This window comes from Mastacembelus armatus, chromosome 12, assembly GCF_900324485.2.
Source record: "Mastacembelus armatus chromosome 12, fMasArm1.2, whole genome shotgun sequence".
NCBI classification, from domain to species: domain Eukaryota; kingdom Metazoa; phylum Chordata; class Actinopteri; order Synbranchiformes; family Mastacembelidae; genus Mastacembelus; species Mastacembelus armatus.
The window spans coordinates 14,615,172-14,627,245 of record NC_046644.1 but is presented as its reverse complement, the minus strand read 5'-3'; the positions used below and the strand labels follow the sequence as shown (position 1 = coordinate 14,627,245).

General features: G+C 40.2%; 1 protein-coding gene across 2 annotated transcripts in view; it reads right to left on the bottom strand.

Annotated features, from left to right (window-relative positions):
- Window positions 1–12,074, bottom strand: part of ctif (CBP80/20-dependent translation initiation factor) — a 41,275-nt gene that overhangs the window by 18,609 nt on the left and 10,592 nt on the right. For both annotated transcript variants that reach the window (XM_026298099.2, XM_026298100.2), the window contains exons 6-7: window positions 10,920–11,024; window positions 10,697–10,769 (exon numbers count right to left, since the gene is read on the bottom strand). In XM_026298099.2, the coding sequence (XP_026153884.1) occupies window positions 10,697–10,769; window positions 10,920–11,024 (178 nt within the window). The remainder of the gene's footprint in view (window positions 1–10,696; window positions 10,770–10,919; window positions 11,025–12,074) is intronic.

The following is a 12,074-nucleotide window of genomic DNA, read 5'->3' as shown; positions in this document are numbered from 1 at the left end:
GATATATTTAATTTGTGTGACAGAGGCGAGTGTCACCATTCTTACAGGTGGCCTGTGAGCAGCACTGATGTATATACATACAATATACGATAGTAAGGGGGCATCTACACAGGACAGGTGCATACATCTGCATGAAAAGGTGTGCATTGAGGATACAGTATATTATGCTACAAACAAACCGCACTTGGCGGTTAGTCGGTACAAGCCTGACTAGAGCATCTTCCTGTCCTGACCAGCCAGTTGGTGTTGATGTTAATCAGTGAACAGGAATAATGTATGTGCTGTGCAGTAAAAAAAAACAAACATTCCCCACACCTAAAGTAATGCATTGTGTAAGAAGGTGACACCAAGAAGGAAGCAGGGCTTTGTGCTTGGTTTGCTCAATGCACTATTATTTAACTGTTCTTCCTTTTTTGATTTCTTGATAAAAGAACAACAGAAAAACGGGAACCAGAGAATTTGTTCTCTGTGCATTCTGTTAATATATAACCAGTCATGCCTCTGTTTTTGATTATATAGAAGCAGACACAGAGACTTTTTGGATGGCTCAATTTTTTTTTTTTTTAACACACCCACAGCTCTCTTTCCTATTTGTCTTCAGTGGCAGAGTTTTTGGACTTTGGTTGCTTCATTTTTAGTTCCCATTGGTAGAATGAGGCTGTGGCAGATTGACAAGGAAAGGTCAGCAGGTGTAAAAACAAGTGAGGAGGAGCAGATAAGAAAGAGAGGGTTGGAGAAATTGGTTTTGAACTGTAGTCCTGTTGTACTAATATGCAAGGACAGTTTTCATGCATTCATATAGACCATATATACCCTGTGTGCACAGCAGTGTCAGTTTTGCATGGACACACAGCTAAAAAAACAGCAACATATTTGACTTAATTTTTAGAAGTGTTTGCAGATTTTTACTTGAACTTTTGCACAAATATACTGTGCACTGAAACACCCAGAAAAACAAACTTTAGATATTTAAATGAGTGAGAAAGAACTGGATATTTGACACTGCTGCTCTAACCTACTTCTTGAAGAGTCTGCTGGGGGATCGCTGGATTTTGATTGAATCCAGATGTGTGTGTGTGTGTGCTCTTTGTGGGACACTGTTCATGTGGCACAGTAATATAGAAAAAAAAAAAAAAGGCAAACATAGACTTAAGCGTCTGTTAGTTCAAAGATTTACTCTGACCAGAGTGATTTGAAAGACTTTGCATATAAACCTTAAAGTATTAATATCTGTGAAATTCTGCATTTTTTCCAGACTTTAATTTCTTGCCACAAGAACTGTCTGACAGGGAGAAAAAATAGGCAGAGAGAAAAAGAAAGAAAGAGGAACTGTTGCATGTTTAGCTACTGTAGTTTTCCTCTAGGATATCATTAGCTGTAATTCTGTCCTTAAATGGTAACCAGATGACATTGAGTGCACACGCACACACGCACACACACACACAAACAAAAGGGTAAACGATGCAGCCTACATATTTCTGAGAAAACCTACTTCCTAGTTCCGATTCTTTAAAAAAAAAAAAAACATTTGCTGGGAATAAAAAAGTGCCTTGAATGCAAATGTATGCACCAAAACAAATTTAGACAACAGCAATGCTTCAGAGAGAGGCTGCAACTACAAATTCATTTGTTAAGCATTTGAAGACTCATGTGCAGTTTATAATGCAGCCAACACAAACAGAGCTGTGTGTGTGTATGTGTGTGAACATGCTATCTGCAGGTAGCAGCCAGGGCAGGGTAGATCAAAGAGAGGCATGTGCTGTCCTGGTCCCGGGCCAGAAGACCTCTCACCTTGAGGCAGGCAGGGCCCTGTGGACGTGACAAGGATGGCGAAGGGGGGGCTGGCAGTGTAATTGGAAGAGAGACTAAGATCACACAGAAACAGAAAGAGATTGTGTCTTTGGGCTTGTTTATATTTGTATGTTTGTAGAGAAAAAACTCTAAAAGTTCATTGAGCATTCTGAGTTGCGTGCAAGTTACTGATGTGGATGGAGAAAATGTTATTAAGGTGAAGATTTATTTTTGTTTAAGTAAAATGGAATGAAGTGATGTGCTTCTGGGAGTGTATTGTATGTTTTGGAGTGTGTGTATTGGTGTGTACTCATATACTTTGTTTGCTGAGTTTAATTTTATAACCCTGACTGAGGTGTATGTGTCCTTGCACTGTGAAATGTGCTTGGGTGTGTGCATGTTGAGAGGAAGTTGACATAACACGTAGCATTCCACAGAAAATCTCAGGTCACTGGGAGAGGACACCTGGGATGCTAGCAGAAAGGACGTGTGTTTTAACATCACCATATCTTTTCTAAAAGTAATGTAAAAACTTAAGTAGGACAAAATAGTAGGACAAATTTTTGCCAAAAAGGTCATACTCCTGGGTCAAGGACTATTGATCCATTCATATCAATGACGCTGCTTTAATGTGAAAGGGGTGTAAGTAACAAGGAAGGAAAGTAGGGAAATGAGAATAGTTAACAAGGTGGGAAATGTGGAGAATAGATATGGAGAATAAGGATTATAGCATTTTCTTTTGCCATAGTACAAAAAGCAAAGTTGATGTCATCCTGTCCCTTCTAGTGTATAACAATTCTGGTATGATGCTCATTCAGTCAGTCCATTGTTTCTCTCGGCTTATTTATGTTGCATGGGCCCTTAGCCAAAAGCAATAAATTTAAAACTGCCCCAGGGGTGGCATTACAGGACAGGTTGTTGAGGAGAGAGAGAGAGAGCGAGTGTGACAGCAAGAGAGACTGTTAATACAAGATAGCAAGCACGTAAAAGACACAGGTAATCAGTGATACACAGGGTGAAATAATTTGGACATTGTTTCCATATACAATGTCTGAATGAAAAATAAGCCATTGCCAGTTATGAGGCCTTTTTTTTTTTTTTTTTTTTTTTTTTCCCTGTTTGTATGGAAATGAGGTTTAGCTGTTCTTTATCTGTTGAGTTGGAGTTCTGCATCTGACAGATTGTATTTGATGTGTTAGCCACATATGAATGTTAGATTAATCATAACAGTTTTAATAGACAATTTAAAGCTGCACCAGATATTTTTGAAAAGAGCCAGAAGGAAAAAAACAGCAATAACTGCTTTTTTTGGCCAATTAGGGGCAAAAAAGCCGCTTAATAAGCTTCAGAATAAGATAGAGTAGATGATGATGATGATGATAAAATGAGAGGGAAATACTGCATCATTCAAAAGTGGTACTGACACGCTGCTGTTGTGATCCTGGATATGCAGCTCACTCATGTCCAAAGTCAATTAACATTCAGGACTATTCATATTGTTTTCCTGTAAATATCCCTGTAGTAAAGGATTTGCTCCTGTAATATACATGATCCCTGCTTTAGGCCTTTTGTGCAACCTAGTCTGCAGCTGATGCCTGCAGCACAGAGAGACGAGATTTCAAGCTGCCACAGTAGGGTTATTGCCAGTGATCGGTGATAAGAGGCAAAGATGTGGGGTCCTGACATCTATGCCTCATTTAATCAGTGATCTGAGGCCAGAGCCACGGCAGAGCACGAGACAGCTACTTCAAAGAACTTGGGGGCCTAGGTACAGGGAGAGATGGAGTCTTGTGGGATCAAAGTGTCAGAGAAGGGGAAAAAAAACTGTATTACTTTATAGAAATTTAATCATGTGACAACTGCAGCAGCAGCAGGTTTCACATGCTCCGTTTCAGCCATCTCTGTCTGTAAAAAACACACACATGATCATGTCATGTGTGGACTGGTTTGCTGTATAATTGTGAAGATTGACTATTTGACACGTTTTCTTTTGGGGACATTTTAACGGCCCCCTACAAGGAAACAAACTCATTTTGCTACTACATTATGACCATAAATTGACACTGGCAGTGACTGTGACTCAAGTGAGTGTGACTGGGGACAGAAATCAATTTAATTATGACACAGGCTAATTGTAATTGGTTCATTTTGTCTTTCTCTGCATATTTGGATACATTGGCTGTCAATCAGATGTTATAAATGTAACAGACCAAGTCACTCAGGGTCTATACCTCTGTGGGATTAGTCACAAATTTCCTATTCCTGCTTTCTTGCATGTATTCAAGTCTCCTGTGTCTCTCCCATAATTGAGCCTACAGCAGACCTGTGTACAGTGGTGATGAAGCCAGTATGTGTGCAGCTGATAGAGTGTAGGAGCCAAGCACCAGTAGGACCAGAGACAATAGCAGGAAGAGACCACAGGGAGGGGGGCTGCCGGTCATCATGACCCTCTGAATATTGTTCTGTTGCCCACCAGCATTTGAAGGATGGAGGGGAGGAGTGAACGACATGAGAATAGGAGGGAGGAGGACAGCATAATGACTGTGGTCAAAAGAGAATAGGAAAAAGGAAACAGCAAATAGGAAGAAGCAATGGGAGACAAGGTAACATGATGGTAAAAAAAGACATGAAAGAGACAGAGACATTTGTTTGAGGAGAGCACAGACATACATGAAGAGTAAATATGTGTGAGTAAATACTAAGTGGAACAGAGGTTTGAGACAACTGACAGCTGACAGTCAGTCAGAAAAGTCCACCCCACCCCCGTGTCCCTTGTCAACTAGAGTCCTGCTCCACAGCACGTACACTTCCAGACGGAGGGGCCAACCAGTCTGTAATATCTCAGCTCCAGACTCCTGCTTTGTTCCCCTGTTGGATGGCTTTGTTCACACACTAGAGACCGGATGTCTCCTCAATGACTAGCTTGCTTTCTCTACCTCTCACCCTACCCTGCTGTTCCTGCCCTGGTACCCTCCATCCTTTTAAAAAAAAAAATTGAGTTCTGTCAGTGGCAGTGTGGTGCCAAAACCCGTTAATATTTTTGTTCCCAGCAATTTTAAATTCATGTCTTCACACTGTTAATATATAACGATGACAGCGAACTGGAGCATTAGGTGTTGTTTTTAACAGTTACAAGCATCTAGTTTACAGTTTCAGCAAACTAACGGTTTTGTCTCTTTCATTTTTGTAGGACTGGGAGTGAATAGTAGTATTCACATGGATTCTGCCTCATTTGTCATCATCAGGTATGTTTCACCATGTTTGAGTTTATATTCGTCTAGAATATTTTACTGTGTGGAACTTTGCATAATTTCCATGTGAGAAAAGAGCTGGACTGAATTCAGAAGCTCTTCTGTATAGACGTTCATGACAACACTTGGCTAAGAAGATTGATACCCCACTAAATTCAAAATGAGGCTTCAACTAGTTTTTAGCACACTGGAAATGGGAAACAGCAAGTGTGGCTTTGTCCTAAATAAAAAAAATCCACCCCTTAGCACCTCTAAAGCTCATATATTACACTTTATACTAGGGCTGCACAATAACGGAAAAAAAGAAACATTGCAATGTCAGTTTTTTTTTCTAAATCTTGTTGATTAAATATCTAGGACAACAGAACCAAAATAAACTGTTAATTCCATTCATTTCCAGGTTGTGGCCAGGGAAGAGAGAATGCTAGTTGTCTGATGAACTGATAAAGAATGATTGTGATTGGTGGTTTATTGTGCATGCTGCAGTTGCATGTCACTCATTATTAAACTCTGTATGTCTAAGAACAAGTAGATTTCAGACAGACTCTTGTAGATTAGTCATGGAAAATGAGAAGGTGCAGGTTTTCCTTTTGTATCAAGCAGGAAAAGTCATGACATGTTTAGCACATTACCATATTTACACAAATGCAGATGCTCTCAGCTATGCAAGTTTGGTTTCATGTGTTGTTGCGTTCTTGAGTGTTTCACCTGCAAATCCTCTATCAAGGGTTAGAGGACTTGCAGTCTGAGAGTTGCAGCTATGGGTGCAATACCATGAACCAACAACAGGAAGCTGATGCCTTCTGTTTTGATCAACTTTCACTCAGAACAACATTGGAAATGTTCTGTGCTTCAACCAGCCAATATCATCATTCATGGACTCCTGAAATCTCCTGGAAACTGGGTCACCACCATCTGTCCCTTAGCCCACATGCTGAACTACATTTCAGGCCCTAATTTGCCTTACTTGATGAGCAAATTGCAAACATGATGCTGAAAAAATGAATTCCGCATTATTAATATATATATATCCACTTAGTTTAATCTGTACAAAAAGTGAAAAATAAACATTTGTATTTTTAACTTTGGACAAAGTCAGGCTAGCTGTTTAGCTCTGTTTCAGGTGCTAGGAAAACCATCTCCTGTACCTTGATATTGATGAGATAATGAGAGGTATCAATCTTCATTTCCAACTCTTGTCAGGCCAAATAAGCACTTCTTGTTAGCCAGTAGATGACTTTACAGTACGGAACATAAAACACCATCTGATGAGAAAACTCCCACATTATAATGAACTGCATTTAAATTGTTCTTGACATACCTTTGTGCATTATTAACTTTTAACATGTCTCACACCTTTAATCACATTTTGTTAAAACATGATTCAGATATATATTTTTAGCAAAATAAATAGAATGTATTTAACACATACTCACAAAAATCTGGTGATGTGTGGATAAGCAAACGTTTGCTGGCATTATTTCAGGTACAGCAAGTGTTGAAAACACCCACATATACCCACACACAAGCACGAGAGTTGTGGTTGTCACAGCACTGATGATGTTGATGAGCCCAACAGCATGCGAAGTGCCTTGATACTACAACTGTCTGACTGAGGGAATAGGGGTAGGCATAGGCAAAATTCCCCATTTCAAGCAGAAAAAAATGCCACTTTAATTCTGTATTTTTGAGAAGGTTCCAAACTATTAATAGAAAATAAAATTGTTTTTAAAGCTGCTGCTCAAGTAGTATTCCATTGGGGCTGCCTGACAAAACTGATGCATCAAGTGAAGCCTGTGATGAATTAATAAGTTGACTGACAGAAACTTTAAAAGGCAACTATTTGAATAAACCACAATGCTGCTTTCTGTGCTCATATATTGTCCAATGCCAAACCACTGGGCTATCAGGGTGCCCCTTAATGATAAATTATTAGTTGCAGCCCTAGTCTATTTTGTCAAATCAATTTATTATTAATCTTTTTGGGATTAAATTTATCATCCGACATTCAAATTTGATTCATTTTATTAAACAATTAGTTTTTGACCTATAATATAGGCCAGAAATGGTGACATTCATTAGGTCCTGAAAACCAAGCTAATGTTTTCAAATGTCAGATTTTGTCCAACCAGAGGTATTCAGTGTGACTACATTTAATTTAGGTTAACTTGTGCATTTACTGTCAGCATACTGCCACTCTGGAATGATCTGCCTCAGTAGCTTGTGGTTGCCCATTATTTTTTTAATTACTTCATAAAACTAATTTTAATCACTGGCACTATCAAATTTTCTTCTTTAATTTGTATTTCATCCCTGATTAGACGCCGCATATTATAAACGTGTTCATGTTTCGTATTAAGATCCATGTGCTACTTGGCATGAATTCACAGATTAAATATTTGCTCTCTGACCCCTGAATGCTTCAGTCATTACAACCTGACACTGGACGTGAGTGCAGACTTATTGTATGTGCAGGCTGACATTCCAGAGAGGCCAGTAGAGGTGCAGCAGAATCTCAGGGCAAAAGGAGGAAGCTCTTTCTCACTGAGTTGCTCACACACCCACAAACGAGATGTTTTCCACATCCCTGGGCTATTTGCAAGTCTATTCTGGCTCCTGGAAAGGGGAAGTAAATGTTGGCAGGAAGTGTGGAACGTAGATGGGAACTTGAATGTAGATTTTGGGGGGGGGTTATTGTTTGGTGGATTGACCATTTTTATAATAAGCATTATCTTTTCAGAATAAACAGCAAACCACTGCAGTGCGTAAGTAAAGCCTAGTGGGGGACTGATTACTGACTAATTGATTGATTATCAAAATAGATGCCAAATATTTTTGTTTGGATTGACCAATTATTTAATCTCTATTGTATCAGAAAGGTGAAAAATTGGTTAACCATTTAAAATGCAATTCATATTTCATCCATTTTTATGTACAATGATACTGGTTTCTGATTAGCTTTGATGTTTTGGATATTTGACAAGGCAGAAAAATAATTTTGTAGATGATCCATACTTTTAAATGCAACTACTTCAATTCAAATGAAATTTATGATTGTGATTTGACTATTTTATTTTACAGGGTGGTCTCTCTCAAACTACTGGCTAAGTTGAAAATGGAAACACAAGTGCACTACCAAATCCAAGACCATCCATCCATCCAGCGGGACAATACACCCTTTTCCAACTGAGAACCATGGCCACAGACTTTCTGATTCTCATCCTGGCCACTTCACACTTGGCTGCGAACCACTCCATTGCAGGTCCTGGCCAAATGAAGCCAACAGAGCCACATAATCTGCAAAGAGCAGAGGGGAGATCCCGTGGCCACCGAACTGGACCCCCTCTGACCCCTGACTGCGCCTAGAAATCCTGTCCATAAAGATAATGAACAGAATCGTGACAAAGGCAGCCCTGGCACAGTCCAACATGACACTGGCGATGCAAACCAGACACTCACTCTAGTTGAACAGAGACTGGACAGCCTGCGGTAGCGGGCCTCAGACCCCATACTCCTGTTGCACCCCTACAGGAGTCCCCGAGGGATACAGTCAAATGCTTTCCACAAGTCCACAAAACATGTGCACTGGTTGGGCAAATTCCCACAACCCCTTGCAAACCATGGTAAGGGTATATAGCTGGTCCAGTGTTCCACGACCAGGATGAAGAGGAGGATACTGTCATTACAGTGAGAAACAACTGGGTATCAGTGGCCTGGCACCACCACTGTGGGGGTTTAACTCCCTGTACGGACAGAATGTGAAAGATACGTGAGGACGGCGTAAGTCAAAAAGAGCTGAGGACCGTGAGCGAGAGGAGGACAGAAACTGTGGCCCTCACTCCTTAGCACTGAGTCTCTGACCCTACTGTGTCCTAATGCCAACTCATATCTGATCCCAAGCACACCAGACAAACACAGCTGACCCTCTCGCCTTTGGCCTGTATGAATGTAAACAGCCAATCTTGGCTTAGGAACTATAGGGTAAGGAAGCCACCTTGGTAGCACAACTGGGCACATCTTGAGAGAAGAAATACGGCTCAGCTCAGATGCCAAGAGAGGAAGGAAAGAGGAAGACAGCTCAAACACTGTGAAAGATGGAAGACATTTTGGCTCAGAAATCAGGGTAGGAAGAGAGAAGGGTGACCCTGGTGACCTGATGTGAAATCTGCCACCTATGTTGACTGTGAATCACCTTGGAAAACATAGTGCTTCATGCTTTATACAATGCAATGGCATACACAGCTGCAAAATTAATTTCACTTTGTTGATGGCAGATGCAACTTCAGAGATGTATTATGAAACTACGAAAATATCGTAATGCACCATTTAGATTAGAGAATATGTGCACAGAACAGGAATCTGACAGTCTAAGTTGGCCTGACCAAGTCGGTAGTTTCCCCAAGTTATGTTCATTTTAGAAAAAGGGAAAAAACAAAACTGTGTTTTATTCTGTCTACTGAAAATCGCCAAGGAAAATACCACAAAGGCTGTAATGTTGGAAAATACCCAAGTGATTTGGCAAACTTAGGCTGTAACGTCATATGAGCTAACAGCTGAACTAAAGAGTACATTTTTTCACAAAAAAGAACCTAACCCTCAATCTGTACTCAAACTGATTGACTGCCAATGCCTAAGCAACCAACAAGCAAAACTACATCTCTGAAGTTGTACTCACCAAATGTTATTACTTGTTACAGTTACCTGTTGTAACTAAGACAGGGGTGGGCAACCTTGAGGGCCACTGTCCTGCTTGTTTTCTAACTCTCCCTGCCCTACCCACTGCTGATTACCTGGATCAGGTGTGTTCAGTCAATCAGAAGATGGATGATACCAGTTCACTTTGTCTTCCTCATCTGTGATGGCATATTTCATCTTCTGATTGACTGAACACACCTGATCCAGGTAATCAGCAGTGGGTAGGGAAGTGATAGATAGAAAACAAACAAGACAGTGGCCCTGGAGGACCATGGGTAGCCCCCCCCCCCCATAAGAATTTTATCCACTTTGCAGATACACTATCTGACCAGTAGGTGCCACCAAAGATTCATTTATATTCCCATAGTAAAAGGGGAAAAAAGGACCTGTACCTCACTTTTCTACACCCATGTGCACTGAAAGCCCTTTTACACTATTTGTCCATCAATCCATTTACACACTCTCACTGAGCTGCACCTTAGGGTTTAGTTGATTACATTTCAACATTCAGACTAGAGAAGCTGGGGTTTGAACCAGTGATAGTGACTTCTTGCTCTACCTACTGAGCCACAACTCCAGTCTAGGTATCTAGTGTCATCTGTGCTGACCAATTCTGTATGTACTGATGGTTGTTTAAAAAGAAAAACTGAGCCCACAGACATTTTCTCCAAAATGACCTTTTCTTTCTTTACCAACAATGTACTGTGATCGATTACAATTTCACTATGAAGTTACTGCAAGCACTGCTCTGTTCACTGCTGTTATTTACCATTAAACCACCAGAGGTCACCATCTAACAACTAATGGAGAGAGACTTGTCACTGAGTCAAAACAATGCTGTTCCTACACTGCCAGTTTTGCAAAATAAATAGTACTGTAAAAAAAAAAAAAAAACTATATTACATTAGAGTGGAAAATCTAAATAAAAGCATTTAGTTTCACAAAAAGCAGTAACTTACAGAGTGCAGATGGGGTAGGAACCGCTCTATGTCATTCATGTCTATGCCGTCATCTTCAAACTTTTTATTCATTCTGAGAGAGAGAATTAATTAATTAATTAATTAAAGACATCAGGAATGATACATAGGCAAATGGAATGTCTTACATGAAATAAAACAATAAGAGAGCAGGACAGCACCTCTAGACTGTAGACAAAACAGAGGTGCAATGTTCAGTTCTTACCCCTCTCTATCAATGTGTGGCAGGTGCTTTGGCGTTCCTATGAAGTGCTTCCTGTGGAAATGGCTGAAGTCCAGCTTCTCTGGCTGCACGTCCCAACCTGCACCTCTGTAACAGAGACAAAAATACTCAATTTAGATACGCTTTTAAAATATGGCTTTATACGCCCAGACACAAACTGCTCATACGAGAGGTTGCATATAGTCACATAATGTTAAACAGTAATAATACAACAAACTGTGAAGGAATGAGATGTGGTGGATATGGCTCTATTAACCACTGATTACGTGATACTACAATGGACAGCTGAGCATTCAGACAGAAAGAATCAGGCATCAAACACCAACAAAGTCACCTAAGCCTGAACCTACAATCAATGTAGGTATCAAAGTGTATCAATGACACTAAGCTACAGCAGACTTTAAATGTTTTTAGGCTACTGTTTCCACATGGCCTAAACTAAAGTCACCCATGTGTTTTCATTCAATATCAAATCTGCACTACTCTACATCTCTCTGCATGCTTACATCAGTGCCAGCTCCTTACTGTTTCAGCTCAGATGTGCCAATGTGGCCGGAACTTAGTACTGTACTGTATCTGAAGCAGCAGTGCAGCTGTTGCCATGGAAACCAGTCCTTCTGCCAGCGTAACCGATTTATGTCTCTCATTTCCTCGTTTTCCCCTTTCTTTCTCATGTCTAGGCCTATTCTGAAAAATCTAGTCACAGTGTAGTCGAACAAGGTTTTGTAAGGCACAGATCTCACTTGTATAAGAGTAACATCATTTCAATCATCAAGGCTATGTTTTTTCAGAAGGACCAGCTGAGCCTCCAGTGCTTGGATCTACTGTGATTTTTGTGAGAAACACCAAAACAAAATACTTCTCATCAGAACAAACTTCACATTACAGTGGTGCATTGATGAAATTAAAGTTGGTTTAGGATGAAGCTTCATTGTCTGCCTTTCGTGTGAAAATCTATTGCACTGGAAGCTCAGAATAATCGGGCTCTGAAAATTCACAATCTAAAAAATTACTATCCTGGACAGGAGTAATAAAAACTATGAAGACACAGTTTGTGCTTCAATCTGCCATATAACCATCCATTAACTATAGTATAGGAATTCAGACTCCTCACCCTGTACAGCAGATTAGGAACTT